This window comes from Anomalospiza imberbis, chromosome 4, assembly GCF_031753505.1.
Source record: "Anomalospiza imberbis isolate Cuckoo-Finch-1a 21T00152 chromosome 4, ASM3175350v1, whole genome shotgun sequence".
NCBI classification, from domain to species: Eukaryota; Metazoa; Chordata; class Aves; order Passeriformes; family Viduidae; genus Anomalospiza; species Anomalospiza imberbis.
This window is the reverse complement of record NC_089684.1, coordinates 42,344,824-42,368,214: the sequence shown is the minus strand read 5'-3', so window position 1 is coordinate 42,368,214 and position 23,391 is coordinate 42,344,824. Positions and strand designations below refer to the sequence as shown.

Here is a 23,391-nt window from a genome sequence, read left to right as displayed (position 1 = left end):
CAGGTGTGCATACTGAATCTAATCGCTGTCTGGAACACATTGTACTTATCCATTCTGTCTGTTCCAGGCCCTTGCAATCCTCAGACCAGATCATCTGCCTGCCAGAAGCTACCAAAAAATGTTACATTTAACTGAAGTTTCAAGCTGCAGAAAAAGTGTTTTCTAGAAAATAGTGCAATAATTTCTCACCAAAAGTAAAGGTGGGGGCAAGGGTAGTGTCTTCACTACTGTTTCTCAGTTATACTAATTAAGGAAAACTAATTAGTATTAGAGTATAGATTATTTACTCCAGCATAACTGAGGGCCTGGTCTGAATTTCACAGAATGGTTTAAAGACTTTACCTGTTGTGAACACCAATCAGGTTTGGGCCAAGCATTTCAGATATCATTAAGTACAGAAATAAACTCTGCAGGTATTTATTGATTAACAAATGTGATGCAGATAATTTCTACTCTTGTGCCACTTCATTAGGTATCCATTTTTATTCCTACAATATAACTAGAGAACTCATTTTTCAGAACTTCATTACATACAGAACTTTAGTGCCAAGCATGTCTGCAAAGAAGTTATATAGGTGTATCTGTCTACATTCTAACACAGACAAAACTGGGAAAAGCAGATCAAGCCACACAAATGTTTCTGCACTAATTTTTTTCCATGTAATTTCTTTCCCATTTTTCCCACAGACCAATTTTTGAAAATCTATTTTTAGTCTATCGGAATTTTATCTTTTTCCATGGTCAGAAAGGTAAGGTTGGTCACAGTCAAGATTTGCTTATGTTTTCCTAATCATAGAATCTGCGGGGGAAGAAAAGTATGCAAATATATTTTATTACCCTGCACTCAATATCTAACTCCAAAGAGCAAAAGAGAAGAGAGTTCTCCCTTACATGCATACCTACACATTAAGAAAAGATCATGACATTCTAGCAATCTCCAGCTAAGCATTTTCCAATATGGTCAACCAGGTTACAGTTGACAAACCACACTTAAATTATTCCCAAGATACAAAGGCTGTCATTTTCTACAACATTTACTGGATTTGCTAGATCTCTATGGACTGCTGAATTGGCAACAGTATCAGTTATATTTTCAATAGGTAAACATGGACTTACATTAGCATTTTTGGCAAAACTACATGTCATTATATATATACATATATATTATAAACACACACAGTCTTTAACTGCTCATGTCAGCCGCTTGTACTAATGACAATCTCAAAATTCATTTTTGGACTTCGCCCATCTCCATAATGAAGGAAACTTAGTTACAAAACCACAGTGAACCATGCTGCCTATTCCCTCTGATCAATGGTGCATCCCAGGTGTGCCAGGTACTTCCCAAACATAGGCACACCTTCTTGTTCTAATGAATTACCAGGACAGGCTGAAACCTCCTACCCTCCCCTTCACTTTCTACTGTGGCAAGATCTGTACAACCGGAAAAGTAAAACATCTGCCAAACCAGTTCTCTCTTTTAATCCCCACATAAATCCATTTCCTCAAGGAATTTCACTATCCAGTACCCACCCTCATATTTCCCACTCCTATTCTTCTAAGGATAAAGAGCTATCAAGATCAGGTCTCCAGCAAATCCAACACAAACTTAAAACTCACTGCTGATGGAACCATGTCGCAGTCTGCACTGATTTTATTGCAATCTATGCACCAAATAATGCTGAGGAGGAGAGTATATAAAAAGACTCATTTCAACCAGCCAGGCTAACAGAACAGTACAGCTTGGACACTTGAACTCACATCTACTACTACTTCAAACTTTCTGGATTACATTTGATTACTTCCCTTTGAAGAACAGGAAGACAAGCCATTCAACAATCTGGACACTGAAACTGAGACACTGGAGATGATATCAGCATTCCACAACCCTCAAGCTCATCTCCTAATTAAATGGTGTGGTGTGAAATATGGTGCATTACTCTTCAATTTAAACACAAATATATCTTTTGTCACAATGTCTGCTCACTGGCTTCCAACAGGGAGAGGGGGTGGTGGTGTGCTCTTCAAAACCTTCCACCACAGCAACTTTGTACTTCTACTTTGCACCTAGATCAACAGACCCCTAGTTCACTACTAAATTTCTCTAAAACTTCTGTGTTTTACTTGAACACATTGTCCTTCCTCATTGTTTTTGACACTAAAATGACAAATGATTCCAAAATGCCAGTTGATGCCTCAAAAAAACCTTCCCATTACGATATATCATAAATCATAACTAACTTAAGTTAATAAAAGTAATCAATTTACCCTAGTAAGTAGAACAGTGCATTTATGAGATCTCCTTGCTCTGAAGACACCTTTAGCCCCTGGCAGCTGAGCACAGATGAAATCCATCTGATCTGGAGACTGCGGCTGAAAAAGTACCATTTTCTCCTGTGATTTCAAATTAAAGGAAAAGAGGGAGGGCCAGAGTCTGATGTCCTTAGTTGAGAAAAAAAAACAAACCCATCAAGATCTCACTGAATTTTAGTCTAGTAAAAAATGAAAATAACTGAAAATGGTAAAAACAAAAGAAATTAACTGTACATAAACAAATTTCATTATGATACAAAAATATTTACTGGTCACAAACATCTGTAGAAATTACACATTTGTGCTGCATTATCATCTCAATTACGCTGTTAAACTACTCAACCCCTTCCTTATTCTGATATGTGTTAAAAAAACACACACAAAGGAACATGTTTGAACTGATGAGCACAGCAAAGGAAGTGCAGATAGGTATCAGTCAAACCGTATAAGCAGCTTAAAACTGGAGGATGGAATAAGCATAGTGCTAAATGGCAAAAAGACTCAGTCCCAGCACATTCCCACTTCATCTGAAGGCAGAATGGCTGATGGAAATCAAAGTGATTTAAATTGCTGAATTTAAACAGGATTTAAATTATCAAGCAGGAAATCCTGATATGAATTTATATGTTTGGGAGCATGGTTGAATTTGTACTAATTTTTCTAAGGAAGGGTCAATTCTTACTGATTGGTAACTATTAAAGTGCATTACTTGACAACTCCATATGTCCTTTGCATAAACACACAAACCACTCTGCATTCACATAGCAAAACACCGTTCTCTAATTAATTTTTAAAAATGCCTTCAGTGCACCTGTTATGTAAGAATGAAAGTTTATCAAATTGGGTTTTTGCTGTATTTATAAATACTTAATGATTAGTAGATACCTTGACTTTCACCTTTTGGGAAGCAGAAATCTCCTCCAGCTGTCTTCACACTCAGATTTCAGCCTTAAATAAACTAATTGAATCTAATAAACTGATGAAGACCCCATGTCAGTATCAGCACAGAAGGCTTCTATTGCCTTGATCAGAATTTTAAGACCCCCTTGTTCCAGAATACTTCATAAATGTCAACCTTTGCTGGTTCAATTTCCTTCAGAATTTCAGTATAAATATGGTGCTTGGTTGGTTTTTTTTTGGGTTTTTTTTTTAATAGTTGGATTATTTTAACAGACGACAGCAAGTTTAGGCACAGGCTATCCTATTTTCACATCCGATTTGTGTTTTGAAAATTAATTTTAACTTCACTAATAGAGCTCATAAATCTGAATTAAGAGCTAGGAAAAATTCAGTGTGTCAGGTGGGGAGAGTGTGTGTGTGTGCCTATTAAAAAAAAATAAATAAAATCACACTCCAAACAAGGCCCTCAGCAGAGAAATAGAAATAAACACCTATGACAAATGACTCATGAAAGAATAACTGCAGCTGACATATGAAAAAAAAAAAATCACCCTCACCCGTCAGTTTAACCTGGTTAATTTTGAATTATCTTTTTGGAACACAGACTGCAAGTAATCAGAGGACAACAGCATAAGTTTGGATGGGGCTTTGAGCAGCTTGGTCTGGTGGAAAGTTTCCCTGTCAGTGGCATGGGGGCTAGAAGTAAATGATCTTTAAGATCCCTCCCAACCCATTCTATGACTCTATAACCACCTCAAAACCTGGGAGAGAAAGAGTTCTTTATGGACCTGAAGAAAAGGAGCATTAGGATGTGATATTTTACAGTGCTATGTCTTGTTTCAAAATTTCTTGTCTTACTGTTCTAATGCCATTGAAGTAGGTGAGTTCCATGAAAATCCAGAAGAAGTGCACGTGACGGGTAGGGTACTGCTATCAGTGATTTTTCACTCTGACAGGAACCATGCAATGGGAAATTTGAAAGAAACCCTTCAGACTGCTCTCTAGTGATCAACAGATACGGCTTAATTTTAGACTTCCTGGATCCTCCTTCAGCTTGCAAAAAGCAGCATCACTCCTGTTTGCAGAAAACATAAGGCAGCAGATTTTCCCTTTTGCCAGACTAATCTGTTTTACTAAGTATGGTAGCAGTTCTTGAGAAAGACACCAAGAACTGCTACTTTTACCAGGATAATCCACCTTGGGGTTCTTCTGTCTAAGTGAATTCTTCCCTTGCTGCCTCTGTCAACTTTCTGGGGCAGAAGCTGAACAATCAGAGCAGTCAGGAATACATCCATATAAAAGTGCTCAAAGCTACAGTGAATCTGTGAGTGTTCCTCACACATCAGTCCATGCCAAAAATAGGAAAACCTAAAGCAGAAATACCATTTTTTAAAGCTCTTGTCAAATCTTTTCCCCACTGCACAAAGTGAGCGACACTGACTGAACAATGTGCACTGGAAGAAACCACTGCAGAACAACATCTCATTAAAAAAATAAAATAAAAATCAGAACATGAGAGGTGGAATATGAAAGGGACACACATTTTTTACAGTATCTTTTTAAAAGTATTTCCTCCCCTCCCTCAAAACCATTCATCTAACAGCTGGGATTTAGCCCCAGAAGGACACTAGTGCTTTGGCCATTGCTGACCAGCACATCACACAATGAAAAAGAGTGTACATCTCCTGCCTCCTAAGCCTCCTTGCAGCCCTGCACAGCCTGGACAGCTGGCTATTTTTATGTCCAGGATAGCGTGTGAGCTCAAAGCTTATTACCAAAGGTTTCCCTCTGCACACAGGCGTAATGCCAAGGATTTTTTTTTCATTTTTTAATTGTGGGAATGGGCTCTGCATACTGTCCAACTTATAACAGCTTACACTTTGTGAGAGATTTAAGTAACTTATATGCTTCCCTTAACTTGTATTTTCAAAAGTAGACTTTATTTCAGCATTAATAATTGTTTTGCTTCATTCTTTAAGGTACTTAATGTACTTGCTCATATGAATGTATTAAACTAGTATGTGCTTTTAATATTAAATACAGAAGAAATAATCTTTTGATGCTCCTGTTTATCCTCCAAAAGAAATCCCAAAACCCTGAAATCACCCAAGTGAAGGGATCAGCCTAGAGCTCAGCACATGCTGATCAGGGACCAGGAGATTCTGTCTCTCTGCAATACTTTTCTCTAGTTTGACCATCAGAGGAGCTTGGATGGATCCAACAGGACACCAAGGAACAAGTCAGCAGTATGGCCTTATTCCTTTTTACCTTCTGATGCTGTGGCATAAGGGGGCAGATTAATGCCCTTTTCCCAGTGCTTCCTCATTTCCTGGACTAACACACACAGGTGTAAATACTCCAAAAATACAGAGCTAGCATCACCTTGAGAATAGGCACTGAAATGAAAATGAATTTTATTTTTATTTTATCAGGGTCTCCTGGCTGTGTGGAATTAGCCATTCCAAGCCACTGGCCATTTGCTACTAAAATTAAAGATGCATGCATTTTTTTTGGTTGTGCTGAGGAAAACCTGCAGCCTTTGTTACTGTACAGGTCAGAATATATTTCTAACATCACACCTAAATGAAAATAATTTTACATACCACTACTGGGAAAGATCTTGCCACTTCTCCATTCCCACACATCCAGCTCAATAAGATGACCAGATTACAATTCAGTTTTCTTAAAAGCAGTGGTCTACACCTGACAGAAGCTTCAGCCAGAAATAATAAAGTCAACACTAAACAAATTTTAAAGATGACCTAGTTCTGAAACTTCATCTCCTTTATGTGACTGAGCCATAATTGAGATAAATCCACATGCAGTAATAGGAGGGCACTGAACTAAAGCAGCCAGTAAAACCCTATTGCAGAAACAGAGTTTTGTTGTGAGCTTTTACTCGCACACACTTCCCTTGGAGGAATTAAACTAACTTAACTGTGCCAGGATGAAAGACCTTTGCAGAAAAATGATTTTGGAGGAAATTAAGCCTTTTTCCAATCACATAATTTTCTCAAAGTGTCAGAGCCCTCCAATTCTTCAAACTTCCACCTTACAAACGGAAATTAAAAGTATGGTCCCAGTTGTCAAAACACACATTTACCATAAATAAATCCATTACTCACTGTAAGATTCTCTCTGTATTAATTATACTGTCTCATGAGCAATTTCAGCATGAAGCCACTGAACTACAAAGGGTTTCTTGTGTGGCTCTGCCCTGACACTTAAAAAAATAATGCAACATCTTCTGCTACAAAAAGTGATAGAGGAACAGAACATACTTATCATTACAGAGAACTTGTGAAAGTACCTTTTCTTATAAAAACAAACCATCTGTGGGCATCACCTATGCTAAACAAAACCAATCATACAGAGACTGCACTTAAATATCCACACATATATGAAATGTAGTACAGGTTTACTGTGAGGAATTGATGTGCTTTCACTTCAGTTATACAAAATAACACTCATAAAGAGTAAAAAGATTCAGAAGATTTGTGTCTCTTCCTTTTGAAGGACTGACCACAGAAAGAAGAATGAAAGGGAAAAGGAAAAAATGGGGGAAAAAAGAGGGGGGGAAGAAAAAAAGGGGAGAAAGGAAGGGGGGAAGGAAGAAAGAGGGAAGAAATGGGGGAAGAAGGGGGAAGAGCAAAAAAAAAAAAAAAAAAAAAATAGAAACAAGAAGAAAGAAACCAGGAAAAAAGAGGGGAAAAAAAAGAAAAAAAAAGAAACTTCTGTCACCATGGGCATCTTCCAATTTGCCTCTTTCATTACATGTGTCTCAAAGATTAACTAAATTGAAGTTATAGGACACCTTTAAATCTCATTATACAAACAATCTCTTTACAACTCAACAAAGAATAAGAGATTGACTCATTGATATTTACAAAACAACAAAAGCAACACAAGCAACACAAAACCACAGCTGTCAATAATGAGAGAGGAAAATAAGGACACTAATATTACAAAATAATATGAGACCTTCCACTGAGTTCTACAGTCCAAGGGCAAAGGAAAGGGTCTCTCTCATGGTGCAGCCTACATACTAAGTGTGGAAACAGGTTGGATTTTCCCATGCCCTCCCAACAATAAGTGTCCATATCATCGTTTCTCTTTGCCTCAAGGCCAAAGTCAAATTATCCAAACTGAGCTCAGATACTTCCTGGACAGATAAAACATAGTGCTGAAAAGACATAGTCAGCTACATATGTCCTTCTGCCACCCTCCAGACCAAAGAAGGCAACTTTGTGACACAAAGACCCTTCCTGAAATGCCAATATTATGAGTGATTACTAATTGAGGAATGCTGACATCTCAGTATTATGACTGAAACATGACATATAAAACTTCCTTCTGTCGACACCCAAAACAATCTAAGTCTGCAAAAGGCAGACTTTTGGATCATACAAATCATATTACAAAACACCACGAAGAGTTTTTGATTCTTGTGGAAAACTCCAACTCTTTTGTCAAAGACAGTAATGGCCCATATAGGTCTGATGTAAAACAGCACTGATTTTCAAGCTCACCTGTTTAAGGATATGCAAATCACCCCAAATATCTGAAACACCAACTTCACACACCAAGGCACGGAGAGGATTGCTTGGACAACAAGAGGACAAGACTACAACCGTGGCTTATTAAACTGTAAATCTTCCAAAAACCCTTGTTGTTTGGTGCTGCATTTTGACCTCAGGGACAGAAGCTTATTCCTTCCCTTCCCAAAATATGAGACAGTACCACCCAAGGGAAAGGAAATCTCTCATAGCTGTTAAGTGTGCCTGCAGCACACTGCTGAGCAGTTCTCTCTATCCATCAGAAAACAGGATCACAGTCAGCCACTAAAACACTGTGCCTAAACCACCTACAATACTTTCCACTTGTTCCACTGGTTTGAGAAACGCACATTGCCTTCTACCTGCCACACTAATCATTTCTAAAAACTGATTTATATTAGCAGTGGACATATGTATGGGGTGGGGGGGGGGGGGGGAAGTGCACTGAAATGCAGCTTGTTTTAGCAAAACAAAGCTAATCCATCAGGAGGAAAAAAAACCCCACACCACTTACTAAACCAGCTTCAGAAATGTGCAAATAGGATTTGGACATAAAGGATTTAAAATACACACGTGTCCCTGAGTAATGTGTAAGAAGTTACCCAGGCAATGGTTTTCAGGTGAACTGCTGGTGACTTCCAGGGAATATGCAACAGGTAACTAAGAAGAGCAAGTCTGCTGTCCAGAGGCTTACATTTGCTGAACGATTGCCATGCATATTCATTAGCCATGTCACTGGAAAGTGTTTGGAATTCCTGAAATCTGAACTAAACAAAGGTCACCACCCAGTTAACAGCAGTGCAGAAAATCAGCTAGCATAACACACTGCAATGTTCTGATGGACATAAGATCTGGAAAAGCAAGAAAACCAAAGCAACTAATTCACCTGGTATTTGCAGCTGACCATGAGTATGGCCCTGTTAAGTGCCCCAACACCAAACTCTGGCTGCTCGAGGTGGTAAAAGCTGGGCTCGTTATGATTCCCTGTGCTCTCACTGACTTTGTGAAGCCCAAGTACATGGGCATGGGCAAAGTTCTGCTCTTCAGACTGGTTCAACAAGTCAAACAGCCTCCTATATATTTCTATCCTTCCATTACAGCTGATGCCAGCTTAGCTCCACTCCGTGTACCTCAGTCTGGGTTCCATCCATCTTCTGTCCCACACTTATTTCCTATCTGCTTCCTCAGGTGTCTGCATTTCTGAAGCACCACCTTCTTGCTTCTCCTTCCAGACCATAAAACCAGCCAACCAAAACCCATCAAAGAATAGGAAAAAAAAACAAACAACCCACTTCACAAAACCCCCAACCAACCAAACCAAGGTCAAAAGGCAAGAAATATATCCTATGAAATTAACTATTACAAAAAATGTGTATTATAACATTGAAAAAATATGGATGTCTAATTTAAAAAAATATGCCTGATATCACATTACTAGACATTTTATACAACTGTAGGCATTTAGTTTATTCCCTTTACAATAGGAAAGACATTTCATCCTCAGTTTAAATACTAAATCTTGAATCATGTAAGAACTGTCTATATGTAAACAAAAAGCATGTCTGAAAATTATGAAATATTTTATGAGTCTGTTTGTGCTACATTTCTCACAGAGCCCGGTGTATATGACTCAATCATTGCTTTTCACTTACTGGTCTCAGCTTTCTTTCTACATTTACAAATGTCTAAGTTTATAGATGAAGAGCTTAGAAAATCTTCTCTAAAAAAAGAGAAAAGTCACATTGTAAAAGTAGGAAAAAAAACATGATGTGAAGTACTTTGGTCAATATTTGTTACATAGTCTACTGCTGTTTGAGACAAGCAGAACGATTTGCTCCTGCCATTAAATTTAGGGACAAGCTAGCTAGTCCAAACCTGCTGCCATAAACCCTTTACTTGCCTTTATGACATATCTTTCCCATGCATTCACTACCTACAAGAGATAAGTCACAGATTTGGGAAGTAAATGATTTTCAAACCAGAAACAATGTCTTCTCCACTAGTAACCACTAGTGAAACTTAACATAGGGAACACACTGCACTAGATATTCCAATATTGCTAATACTCTTATCTACCTATTGTGCTAACAGCTTGGATTCTAGCAAATCAGATAATTCTAAAATAAAACATCTGAGAAGGCAGGTCAAAAACATAAAAAATGCTAACAAAAAATTAGCATAAAAAATCCTAAAAAAAAACCCCAAAACAACCACACTGAACTTTTTAATCACTAACTTATACAATTATTATCATATTGCCCAGATTTGGATTCAGATAGAAGGAAAATAAAACTACATGTGAGTGTCTGTCTTGGACACAGGCCCTTGCTTCAGTGTTACCTCAAGTTCCATATGCAAGTCAAGACTTCACAATGGTGATAACTTTTTATGTGGGCCTTTCATAATTACTTAACCTAGTTATTGTTCTACATGGAATTAAAATGACCACAACACATTGAGCAGCCAAAAAAAATTGCTATCATCATACTGCAAAGATCAAGCAAAACCATGTTTTTCCTTTTTTTCCTTCTTTTAGCAACAGACCAAGTTCATAAATTTTTAGAAGGAAATTAGCAAAAAAAAAAAAAAAAAAAAAAAAGAACACCAGCTCCCCCCTGTTTTTCTTTCCTTACAGGAAGGACAGTTATCACCTACCTGATACATGCTATGGCCAGCTGATGTCTTCTTTGGACTAGATTGGAAAGATACTTTCTTCATCATCCTTTACACGCTGGATCATCACCTCACCCTCAAGGGTAACTATAGCAGTATTCCTGAAGACACTTCCAATAATGTTCTGCCTGTTGGTCCATAAACTCTAGAAGTATTTCACTCCCAAATTAATTCCAGCAATGTACCACAACTACCAGGCTTTCACTGGAAGGTTGGAAAGGACCCTTAAGATCATCATTAACCCAGCATGGCCAAGCCCATCACTATACCAGGTCCTTAAGTGCCACATCTACATTTCTTAAATATCACAAGGGATATTTAATACTCCCCTGGGCAGCATGATCCAATGCCTGAACACCCTTTCAGCAAAGAAGCTTTCCCTAATATCTAGAACTGGTTTGTCCATGGAAATGCATAGCTGTATGTCCATACATGAATCCTGGGAGTAAAACTGCTGTCTTTGCAGAGCTGTAAAGGACAGCAGATGCAAAATTACGGGAGATATTTTGAATTGTTGAACAACTTGATTACTGATACTTACTTTAAACTGCATGGGACCTTCTGCCTCCCCTTTCCTTTAGTCCATCTTCCCCAGTATGGCAGCGTGTACCTTCACCTTACACCTAAAAAAACCCCACTGTTTTCCTACCAGACAGCTAATTTTCCTCCTACACTGGTACCACAGGCAGATGGCATAGGTGTAGGACTGCAGCCCTGAGACCACCCTGTTTCATGGCAGCAAAACATCAATTTGTTTCAGCTGCTTCATCTAATTAACCCCAAGGCAGTACCACGTGAAGACACCATTAAGCGGAAAAGAAGTCCATGCCTAACTTCCCAGGACCCCTGCCTAGTTGTAAGTAAATGGATACTTTATCACAGTGATAGGTGAAATTTTCAAAAATAGTCAAAATTAATTTTGGTTTTTCTGTTCTACATTCACAACTCTTCATTCCCCCCCACCCACTGATGACATTTTCCACAGCAAAAGTGTTACTGAGAAGGGCAGTAAACCTTACTGTGACCATAAAGTGGTTTTGTTTTGTTGTGAATGAAATGGAGGAGAGCAATAATAAGTGGGATTTTTTTTGTTGTTGTTTTACATGATGTAGAAGACATATTAAAATGGGTTAGAAAAAATAAGCTCCAGCAAAATCCTATGGAGTGAAAAAAATGTAAAGTCAAATTCTCTCAGGTAAATGTTCAAAATTGCAGCAATCCAGCCTTTAAAGCTTTCAGTGTACAAACTACCTGGCATAAATTAGGGGTGAAAAAAAAAAAAAAAAAAAAAAAAAAGAAGACAGCGCTGCAACCTCAGCATCATATCTCCACTTTTACTGGAAGGCAAAGACTACAATCTCAGCCCAGAAACGTGCCACAATAGAAGGAGCTACAGATTATTTTAAACCACTGCTTCATATTCAGCCATGGATTACATACCAGAACACTTCAGCCAATTTCAAACAATGTGATCCCCGTTCAGTTACAGAAATCTACAGTCTTCTGCATGAGTCCACTAAAGCCTTCAAAGCTACGTTACCCTGCTTTGATGACAACTAAAAATATGTAAAATGAATAGCAGCAGTGCCTGCTGAAAGCATTGTTAAAAATTGCTTATTTACTGTCAATAGCAGTGTTCCCTCTGCTGCCTCAGTTATGCACTGGAATGCAATCCAGAGAAATCAGAACAGCCACCAGCTCTGAAGAGAAAAAAGAACAGCAGCACAGACCACAACTGAAATGGAACAATCCATTTAGCAGTCCAAAGGCAATTAGTGTGAGGTAAGGCAGTCTGATTTAAAGTAGTTTTTGCAGATGCTAGAGACTATGAAATACAATATTCTGCATAAACAGAAGGGGTAGGGAACAACAATTTCTTTTTTGGCAAAGTGCTGATCTATCCTCCTTAATGTAAGGAATTATCTTAAATGATTAAAAAACTCCTATACTTTCCAGAACTCTTCTACAATCTCATTTGCCATAGCCACCTCCCTTCCTCCTTTAGATGAAACACAATGCAGAAGTGCCAAAACACCACAGAAGATTAGATATGAGCTAAAGGGAAGAGAAAGAGGATGAAAATATAGAAAATGGGTATGTATCAGTGATTCTTAAACTTGTTGGTCTATCACATCCCCTTTCACCATCAAAACTTATCATAAACCTTTTCATTTTGCCTTGGAGTAGTTAAAAACCAGTGTGTAAGTACAGGTACTGGTTTATACAAACACACATACATAGGCATATTGGCTTCTTGGTTGTGATGCTACCTGGGGTCAGAGTAAGGTTAAAAACCAATTCTCTGCTCTTTTCCAAGGAACACAATATCCAAGGACTTTCTGAATTGGCCCGAGGTTTTCACAAGCATCATAAAGATGATGCAGAAAAACTACACTTACACTGCAGCACTGAGCAATTGCTCCTCTGAATCTGAAGAGCAGAGGAAAATGAAGTTGATTTGTTCCATTAAACCTGAAGTGTTACTGTATGGCACATAGTAAAAGTAATGTAGGGAGGAGACAGAAAAGTGAAGACAGGAGGGGGGAAGAGGCACAGCCCCACCTTCCATCAGTGAAAGCACAACTCCACCAAGCTTCAGGTGCTGAGAGCTGAGAACTTAAAGGACACTACAGAGCCCTATATGGATACCCTACAGAAAGTGATAAAAAAAAAAAAAAAAAAAAAAGAAAAGGAAAAAACCATCCTTGACCTGTTGATCTTTCTGTTTTTTCCCTTAGTGATTCTGAAAGTCATAAATTCAAACTTCTTTCCTGCTCTCTGTGTGCTGTGGTTGTGAAGAACTGACAGCAAGCAAAAGGCAATAGATCATCTGTGCTACCAACAGCACTGCAGCATTACCTTTGGCACTTTCACAAACTTCTAGAAAATGCAAAGTTCCTATGGGTGGACACACTTCTCTCAGATCAACTGAAGACTGAATTATTCTTATCTCCTCACCAATTTTAATGGTGTGTGGAGGCAAACAAAATCAGTCTGAAAGAGGGAAGTCTTGAAAGAAGGCAGCTCTTCCTGTAAGCACAGAATTTCAGCAGCTGCAATCTTATTAACTACTGCAAGTTTAAAAACACATTTTCTCTTAAGCCCTATGAAACTGAGTTTCAAGTATTCAGAAGGCAAACAGAAGCAGTTTGTAGGACTTTTGAGCTACAAACATCAGGAAACTAAAATAAGTAAGAGGGTCACTTTGTGATTCACCAGCTTAGACAAACTAGGAAAATATATATTTCAAATTGTTACGGCTCCCAAATTCCCACTGAATGTACAAGCATGCTGCTTATCTGAACAGCCTGTGAGATCCCAGACTGCAAAACTGATCACAGGTTCGTAACTCCAGTCAGAGATTGTACCTCACATTTCAACTCACAAAACACACTTGAAGGATTCCAGTCAGCAGTTACTGGCTGTCAGGCCTGTTCTTAAACCTCTGCTAAATCAAGCACATGATTTATACATATTGGAGTAATATGCAACCAAATGTCTCATACCTGCAAGTGTTTAAATAAAAATGAACCCTGACTCCTTTGCTACCTACAGCCAGCCCTGTTTCAGTGGCTGTGCTCAGGAGCAGAACTGTGTCCAGGTGTAACTTAGCTGAGGTTCAATGTATGCCACCAGGTAAGCGTGTTTGAACTAAGAGGTCCCAGATGTTTATCCTGGGATAAGGGTTGAGTTTCACAAGAGGATTAGATGTCGTAAGACTGTGCTACCCACGGGAGGGACAGTCAAACGAACGATGGATCCGCTCCAGCTAAAAACGAACACAGGAGAAAAGGAAGAAGCGTGTCCGCCCTCCTTACCTGCCCGGTGAACCCGCGGCCGGGCGGCTGCGCAAGCCAGAGCCGCCCTTAGCAAAGGCAGCAAACACAGCTCCCGACAAGAGCAGGACAGAGGAGACTTCCTCAGTGCTGGCAGCTCAGGTTACACCAGCTGAAGCCATTTGTGAAGCCTTAAGCTTTAGGTCAAGTTACTGTAAATTGAGGTTAATCTACATGCAACCAATTGTCCTAACACAATCACATGTTAATATTTTTGGCGCTGCGATTGCAGCACGAGATTTTGATGTGTTCCAGACAAAGCTGCTCTTCCTGAACTTAACAAGGCCTAGAATTTCACTGCAGGACTTTCAACACTTTTTGTTTGGTCAACTTGAAGCCGAGATTTCACTACCCCTGGATACCCTATGTCAAAATACAACTTGCCCTGCTCCAGCTACGGCTTGTAATAACCCAAGCCACTGTCTTTGAAAGGGACACACTTTCCATCAGAGCATTAAAGGTCATCAGAGGCTAGCAGTGCTTGAAGTGAAGAGTCTCTTCATTCCTTTCAGTTTGCTAAACTGAAACCTATTGTGCTGACTAGCTGCAGAAGGAGGTCAGCACAAAAACTCCTTGTCCTAAAGGACAGCAATCGCACAGACGCATCAAGCGCGAGTTGGTATGAAAAGGAGAAAACAAATGGGAGAGGCCTGTGGAGTAAGAAAGACACAGAGATCCACCCTTATAGGAAAAGGAAAATAAAAAGGGTTACACAATGATTCCTTCTATGATGCTTATGAAAGAGAAGGAGCATTGCTGGCCTGGGATTTAATTCTGGTATCATTCCTGTTGTGTATTTACTACTGACTTTACCCCTGCGTGAGCAAGATCAGACATAGCTTATTAACTGAAGAGATGCTTAATCCTACTTAGTCATCAGGCATGAGTAAGGACTACAAGTATCTTGTGGAAAATAAAATCTAAACAATTATCTTCTTTTTTCGTCTTTGCAATGCCAAAGAAATAGACTTCTCCTATAGTGTGAGTGATAAACCCCTAAGCACCTGTAAAGTAAGTTAAATAGCAATATTACACAAGAAAGAACACAAGAAATGTGCTCGGGTTTGTGAACGTGCGCACAAGTACATATTAAATACAGCAGGTGCAAGCTTTAACAAACTCCTCACAAGCCTGACAACATTCTGTGGCACTCAGTTCCATTACTGGCATTATCCATTAATCACTAAGACAAATGAAGGTGCTCCACTTTTCACTCTGGATACCTTTTTCAACAAAAAGAGGAGACTGAGGTGGAGGAAGGAACTACTTTTCTGTGGTGGTATATCTACCAAAAAGGATATAACCAGATTTCTATAATTCTGGACATGTCATTCTGTCCCTACACAGAGAAAGCTGAAAGGAGTGGCCTGCTCATTTTCCTTCCCTCAGGTAGAAGTGCAGTGTGATCATTAACTTCTGGAAGGCAGTGCCTTAGCCCAGAATGGGTAAAGTGCAGGACTGGAAAATACCGTATGTTTCCAGCCCTGTTTTCACTGACTTTAATTCTGAATTGGCATAGTATACTTCGGCAGGGGAACAGAAAAGATGATCTAATAGGTTATTTGACTTCTGTCGCTAGTTTCTCTGATCTAAATAACATTCTAGGTTTAGGTGTTTAAAACAATTTCTTAAGAACTGGGTTTAGGGTTAGAAACAGAGAGTAAGACAGTGGCTATCAAACTCATAACAATGCTCAATTAAAAAAAAAAAGTCTCAAAGAGCCTTAAAGTAGGGAAAAGTAGCTCCAGCCTCTTTATAGTTTACAAGAGAACTCAGATGCAAATAAATGTGTACTAGAAGACCAGAGTGACAATTACACATGTCACTGCACAAAGAATGCATGGTAAGAACAACAGTCACAGGGATAAGAAAAAGAGGTGATATAATTTGCAGTTATTATTATGTATTTGGCTATTCTATACTAAATATATATTATTTATTCTATATATAATGTATGTGTATACACACACCTATAACCCCTGAACCCCACACAATAACATGGATGCAGAGCCAAGAAGACTCTTGCACTGAAAGAAGGAAACAAGAAAGCAGATTAGCTCACAAAGAACCAAAGAACTGATATAATATGTTGATATTTCCTGGAACCCATCCAAAGATGAGTAGCAGAGTTTTGGATGAATTGCAAATTTTCCCAATACTTCCTCTGAAAGCCAGGCTGGTACATTTTAATAATCCAGCATTTCAATAATCCAACTCAAAATCACAGAAAAGAACTTTGGTTTTTGCCAGGTTGAACTAGGGAAGGGGGAAAGGTTCACAAAGACATTTATAAACTATTTTAGTTTCTGTGCACACCCCAGTCTATGCCTGTGTATCAGCAAACTAGTTCTGTAACCCACTGTTCTCCTCAATAGAAGGAGTTAAAAATCCAGGTATTTCAAAATTCAGCAAGTGAAAACTTTCTCTGTAACGAGATGCAGATTCAGGGTAGATCAGCAACTCATGAAATACAGCCAAACCTATGCTCCCACACCCCATTTTGAAAAAAAGGCTTCCATTGAAAACCTCTTGTCAGTTGACACAGAATCCTAAACAGTGGAAACTGCACAGTGCCTTCCATGAACTCTGGGAGGGAGGATGCAAATTGTGGGGGTGGTAACAAGAATCACTGTACAAACTGCATTGCTTGTACTCCATCCAGTGAAGAAAATCAGAGTGCATGTCTTAAAATAACCGTCTTCTAAAGATGTTTTTGGTTTTTTACCCAGTTTGCTGAAGGGCACTCAGCATGTGTCAGTACCAGCTTCTGGGAGGGTTTGTTGGGTGACTCGCTGCCTGGATTAAGCACATCTCCCCTCCCTCCCTTCTCAACATCTTTCGGTTTGGAGGACACACACACACACACACACACACAGAGAGAGAGATTATATTTTCCTTTAATTTTCTTTGATTAAAAAAAAAATTAGAAAAAGCATTTCTTGTTGTCATCATTGTGTTTGTCATTTAATCCAAACAGTTTCTTTTCCAAATCATGCAGTTTAATGAGAGAAAAATCTAATAATGATTTCTGTGTAAAAAGAAGAGTAAAGCAGCAGCAGGATCTCTGACTTTTCCACTGTAAAACTCTCCACTGGAGTTCACCAGAGAATAAAGAAAGGGAGAAAACCCCTAAATGTACTTAACTTTTTCCTCATGTAAAAAAAAAAAAAAAGTTGAATTGTTTTGCTAAATAAAAATTATGATGCACATAAACAGTTAAACTTAACACACTGTTATGACTGCTAGAAATTAGGAGGTTTGGGATTTTGCATTTGGTTTTACTGCAAAAAGCATAAATGTCTCAGAGAAAATACTTTTCAATTGCTTTAAAAAGAGTAATTTCTTGGGTTTTAAGTACTGCTTTCATGTTCCCATGGATGCTTCCCAATGTTCTTAGACATTAGTCAAAAATCATAATTAACACTTTACAAGTGAAACAAAGCAGATGATGTGTCTAGATTTTTTGGCAACATTTGTGTAATTAAAAAAAAAAACACAGAAATAGGTATTTTCTTGTAGTAAGGCAGTAGAATTTATGTTTTTAAGATTAAAAGCACCGGGCACATTGAGTATATTTAAATAACATGAAGATCACAGCACAGGAATTGAGTTACGACAAATTTCATAGCAAACTACCTCTTAATTAGGCTACTCTTAGCTCTTCAAATGTCCCGACCAGAAAGAATCTAGTAACAGTGAGAGCTGAAACTGCACTTACTCCTTTTATTTTTTCGTTTTTACAACTTTCACATTATAGCTCTGGCTTTCTGTCCCACATCTTCACGTCAAGACCAATTACCTCCTTTTCTAAAATTCCTGCCTTTAACGCTTCAGCACCGGGGTTTGGGAAAAAGGGGAAAGGACAAGCCACCGCTAGCCTAGGCCCAAAAGCACCCGAACTGCTCTGGAGCTGGATGGGGACACAGCGCATCATAACGCTGTTCTGGAGAGAAGTCATTCCGAGAATGTCTCCTAAGCCTCCAGCCCCTTTCCTGTATCTTGTGGGAAAGACACGAGGTGTGAAAAGGGATTTCAGGACAGCTGGGCTGACGAAAAGATAGTCCCTGCTCATGGGGTTTAGGGAGTGACTCTGCTGCTGCCCTGGGAGTAGGTGTAAGCCCAGGCAAAGTACTGTGGTGCAGCGCATATTTAAAAGCCTCCGGTCCTGAAGAAAGGCGCCAGAAGGAAGAGAAACAAGGTTATGCCTCTCTGGCAACATCAGGAAAGCAACAAGATGTCACTGAGGTCGTTCTACTTCCTGTTTGCGAAGCGCACACGCACACATTCCGCCACCCCCGCCGCTTTGCGCGGCTCCTGCCCGCGCTCCACCCGGCCCCGCTCCCTCCGCATCCCCGCCTCCCGGCTGGCCTCGCCGGGAGATGCGCCGAGCTGCCGGGAGCTGTGCTCCCGAGGCCAGGAGGCGGGGGCAGCCCTCGGCGCTGAGCTTTTGTTTGCCGCTGGCGAAGCCATGCCCACTTCCAGCCGCCTCAGCGTGAGGAAGCGGGGCTGGGTGCAGGCAAAGCGCCCAGCAGGGCAGCGGGAAGGGTGCTGCCCGCCGGGCTGCGCCGCGTCTCTCCGGGGAAGAGCTGCCCGGCACCGAGCCGCCACTTGCGGCCGGGGCTGGGCAGGCTCGGCGCGGCCCCGGAGAAACACAAGGCTCCCTCCTCTCACGTGCGGGGGGCGGGGGGGGGGCGAGAGGGAGGACCGCCACACCGCCGCTTTGTCACAGAGACCTCCCCCGGAGGCCGGCAGTAGCTGCCGCCCTGCCGGACCCTCCCGCACGGCCGCGCCTCCCCGCGCAGCGGAGGAAGGCGAGAGGGAGGGACGTGCGAAGCTTGTAAACCACACGCTGCCATCGCACCTCCCCTCCTCCCCGCCGCTCTCCGCCGCCCATTGTGCGCCCGGCAGACAGCGAGGACCCGGCTGCCCCGTGCCCGCCCCCGAGCTCCGGGCACCCCCGCCCCGGCGCGGGGACACGTCAGGACACACACGCGTGTCCCCCGCGGCACAGCCGCCCGTCTGCCCCCGTCGGCCGGGACGAACACCACCAGCCCCCCCACCAGAACCACTGGCTATAAATAAGGCTCTGCCGGAGCGCAGGGCCCGGCTCCCCCCACACCTCTCATTATTCATCATCGGTGCAGCCTGGGAGTGGGAAACTCCGCTTCCTACTTGCCGCTACGCTTCTACCGGCTCAGCCCCCGCCCCCTAACCCCCCTCCCCCCCCTCCCGCTCCTCGCTAAGCTCCTTTAATCCCAAGAAAACTTTGGGAAGCGATTCAGCTCGCGTGGGGAGCCGGGCTGCTGCACGCCGGGGCAGCCCAAGCGAGAAACCTGCCCAACTTTTCCTCCAGTCGGCAGCCCAGCCTGCGGAGTCACCTTCCACCTTCCTCCGCGGCGGGATTTAAAGGCGGCCAGCCCCCCGCACGGAGAAGCCGTGGCGAAACACGCACGCACGCACACACACACACAAAACACTCCCCCGGCTCTCGGCAGCTGCGGCACACTCCTGGCACCGCTCTTTCCCCCTTACCCCAGAGCAGTTCTACCCTTCCGAAGGGGACGGGGGAAAAAAAAAATTGTCCGCTCCCTCCACCCCAGCCCGTGAGAAGTTGCGAAGCGTCCCGCCAGAGACCCTGCCAAAGTTGAGTCGAGCCCCGTTCCCCCTTGACAAGCCACGGGGCCGACCTCCAGCTCATCCCGGCGAGCGACGCAGAGTGGACGGCCACCCCTGCGCCCCCCGGCCCGCATCCCCTTACCATGATCAGCGTGTGGTTCCTCTGCTCCGCCGTGGCGGGCTCAGCATCTTGCTGCTGTTTGCTCGGGTGCTGTTGTTTGCTGCTGCCGCCGGTGCCCGTTTTCTTGGCCCTCTGCTCCAGGGTCCGCTGGTAGAGGCTCACCGTGTCCCTGCGCTCCAGCTCCAGCTGCTCCGCCTGGGCTTGCTGGTACCTGCTCTCGCAGTTGACATGGTGCCGCCGGCAGCCCTCGATGCGCTGCCTCAGCCGCTCCACCACCGTGCTGTGCTTGGGAATGCCGCCACTACCGGCGTTATTGTTACCGGGAGCGGCGGCAGGAGGGCCATGGGGAGTGCTGTTAACCCCGATACCGGCCCCGCTGAGGCTGCTCTTCAGGTTATTGTTGATGCAAATACTGCTGCCATTCGCGGCGGCAGCGGGGGCTGCAAAATCCCCCATCCTCGTCCCCGTGCACACTATTTTGGAAGAACTTTTTATCCTACACTTCACACATACAGTCTCCTCTGGGGTCCTGATGGGATACTTTTTAGAGAACCGGGAAGGGGGGGGGAAAGGGGCACCATCATGTATCAGGGAAACAGCGATCCCAAGCAAATGTTTCTCTTTTCCCCCAGCCAATCCCTCTCGAGAAGCTCCAAAACATTAAAAAGAGAGAGGGAAGGGGGGAGGGAAATAGAGAAGGTGCTAAAAGGTTATCGCCAGCAACACAACCAACAAACACACACACACACAAACACACACACACACACACACACACACAAAACCACAACAAACTAAGCAGCAGCAGTTCGGGTTAGCAAACTCCAGGAGATATCAGACCAGTTCCTTTCCTCCTCTTTCTTTTTTATAATCCATTATTTCAAAACAGATTCCATGAGATTTCCGGAGATTTTGCCAAAAGCCTTCTCTCCCCATGGATAAGGAGAAACACGCGCCCCTCCACATGCACACACATACACACCCGTTCACACGCACGTTCGCACACACACATCCAAGCACAGGCACACGCTGGGTACACACGGCACACTCACTCGCACTCCACGGCATCAAAAGACAGGCAAAGCCGCTTGCTTATTGTATATTCCTTCTAGAAAAAAGTTTTGGTGTTTATGCCGCACCGCGTTCGCAAAGTACTTTGGCTGCTCAGTTGCATTTCAACAGGAACCTAAATAGCAAATCCTCGGGCTGGGGGAAGTAAACACATGAACAATCCGGACCGAGCTGGAGAGGAAAAAAAAAAAAAAAAAAGAAAGGAAAAAAAAAAAAGTGGCGCTCTGAAGTCTCTGCCAAACGCGGAGCTGATACAGCCTAGCGCTTTGCTCTGTCGTGCTGGCTGCTGCTCCTCCTGCCACCATCACAATGATCAAATGCTCTCCTCCTCCACCTCCTCCTCCTCCATGCCAGCGGAGTGATATCAGGACAGGAGCGCTCAGTAAACACCGCAGCGGCGGCGGCGGCGGCGGCAGCGGCGGCGGCTCCTCTGGGCCGTGAGGCAGACCCGGGGACAAGGTGCAAAACCCGGCGCGGACGTCGCCCGGCGGGAGCGGACATGGCGCTTCCCCCGTCGCGCTCACGCCCGGCGGCGGCGGCGGCGGCGGCGTGGGGCGGGCGGCAGCGAGCGGGGCCCGACACCTGCCGGCCCCGCGGCCTCCCCGCACCGCGGGGGCGGGCGGTGCCTCCCGGCCGGCACACGGGGCCCGGCGGCGGCTGCTGCGGCGCGCCGTGCCCGCGCCCGGGGCTGCGGCGAGGGCAGCGCCGGGGGGCGCGGGCGGGCGGGCGGCCGTAGCCGGGCGTGTGCCGCCTTTCGCTTCTGTGTCAACTGTTGCATAATGAATGGGAGCGGAGCGGCGGAGCCCTGCGCCTCCCCGGCACGGGGCTGAACTTTCTATTTTAAACCACGGGAGAAACATGACACGTTGGGCAGCAGCATTTGTCGGAGCGAACGGTGGCTGCCTCCATATAGAGCGCGGGTGATTAATGGATCAAGAAAAACATCCCGGGAATCTAGTTTTAAACCATTTTGCAGACAACGCTATTGCGCCCACAATTGTCATTGAGTGTTATTTTCTATCTAGCCCTGTGAGAAATGGACTTTGAATTTTTTAATACATCTATATAGAACAGAATTATCTCAGAGAGACTCCCGCCTTCTCTAACATGCAGTTGATATAACGAAAATTGGGAACTCGTGCATTAGTAATGTAATCTGATTTAAACCATCTTCATTTTTGCCATCGCAGATTAGCATAGGATACTATTTCTAAGATACGGGGGCAAAGAGCGGTCTTTGTCTTATTTAAGTGCTCAGCAGTGTGAAATTTGGGGTTGATTTCGTGCCTATTGCCACAATTCATGACTATATTGAGATGGTACATAACAGTGGGCAAATAAAAATAGCAATTAGTACCTTCCCTACGTTGGGATTAACAAACACATCTTCCCCTCAGAAAAGAAAACTTTTCTGTAGTATCAGTTTGAGAGCCACAGTGAATTTAAAGTTCTTCATGATCATTGATTACTACGTTACCACGGAACCAGCACGGGGAAATTACAGCTCTGCTCAGAAGCAGGGGAAACTGCAATCCTGAGTCAATCAGTTGAACAGTTGAACAGTTACAATCAGAGATTTGTGCCTCTCTTAATTTGGAGACGGGGGATGTGTTGTAATTTCTCCAGCAACTATGGAATGGAATAGTTAAGATTCAATATGAAAATAGAAAGAGGAGGAAAAAGGACGGGGGGGGAATAATAATAATAATAATAATAATAATAATAATTATTATTATTATTATTATTATTATTATTATTACTATTACTATTATTACTATTATTACTAATACTACTAATACTACTAATACTACTAATACTACTAATACTACTATTTTTTTTTGTTGTTGTTGAAATGGAAAATGTAGTCAGGCCAGGGAGGGAGAGGGCTGTCAAGTACGTTTCCCTTAGCGCGAGTACTTTTTGGATTCCTCAGGAGTGCCCCCTGCAGCCCGCAGCTCGTGTGCTGCAGCCCGGCTCCACAGAGCGCTGGGCAGCACTCGAGTCCAAAAAAGCAGCTTTTATTGCACCCACAGCGTCAGAAATACATGTAAAAGCAGTGGTCTTCTTACAGACTGCTTTTTCGGAGCATTTTATAGAAGTTGTCTTCTTTTCCTACGACTGCCATTAATAGCATTTTTCAATATCTGTGAAGTCACACAAATACACCTTAACTTCCAGTATATTACTTTGGCAGTTGTCAGCGTGGTAATTTTGAAGTGTAAGTTGTATTGCTATAGAATTTAATTTCAGCCTGTTAAAAATGTAGGAATTTTTTATCTCTTGTCTACATACCTTGGTTCTGCCAGGC

The 23,391-nt window shown here is 42.6% G+C and overlaps 1 protein-coding gene across 4 annotated transcripts in view; it reads right to left on the bottom strand.

Annotated features, from left to right (window-relative positions):
* Positions 1 to 21,620, bottom strand: part of MAML3 (mastermind like transcriptional coactivator 3) — a 248,020-nt gene extending 226,400 nt beyond the window's left edge. For 2 of the 4 annotated variants that reach the window (XM_068188030.1, XM_068188031.1), the window contains exon 1: positions 20,037 to 21,620. In XM_068188030.1, coding sequence (XP_068044131.1) covers positions 20,037 to 20,471 — 435 coding nt within the window. In that variant the 5' untranslated portion in view covers positions 20,472 to 21,620. Of the gene's footprint in view, positions 1 to 2,268; positions 2,428 to 20,036 lie in introns of those variants that run through there. The other 2 variants (XM_068188032.1, XM_068188033.1) reach the window with 2 other exon arrangements.
* Between the last annotated feature and the right edge of the window lie 1,771 nt (positions 21,621 to 23,391).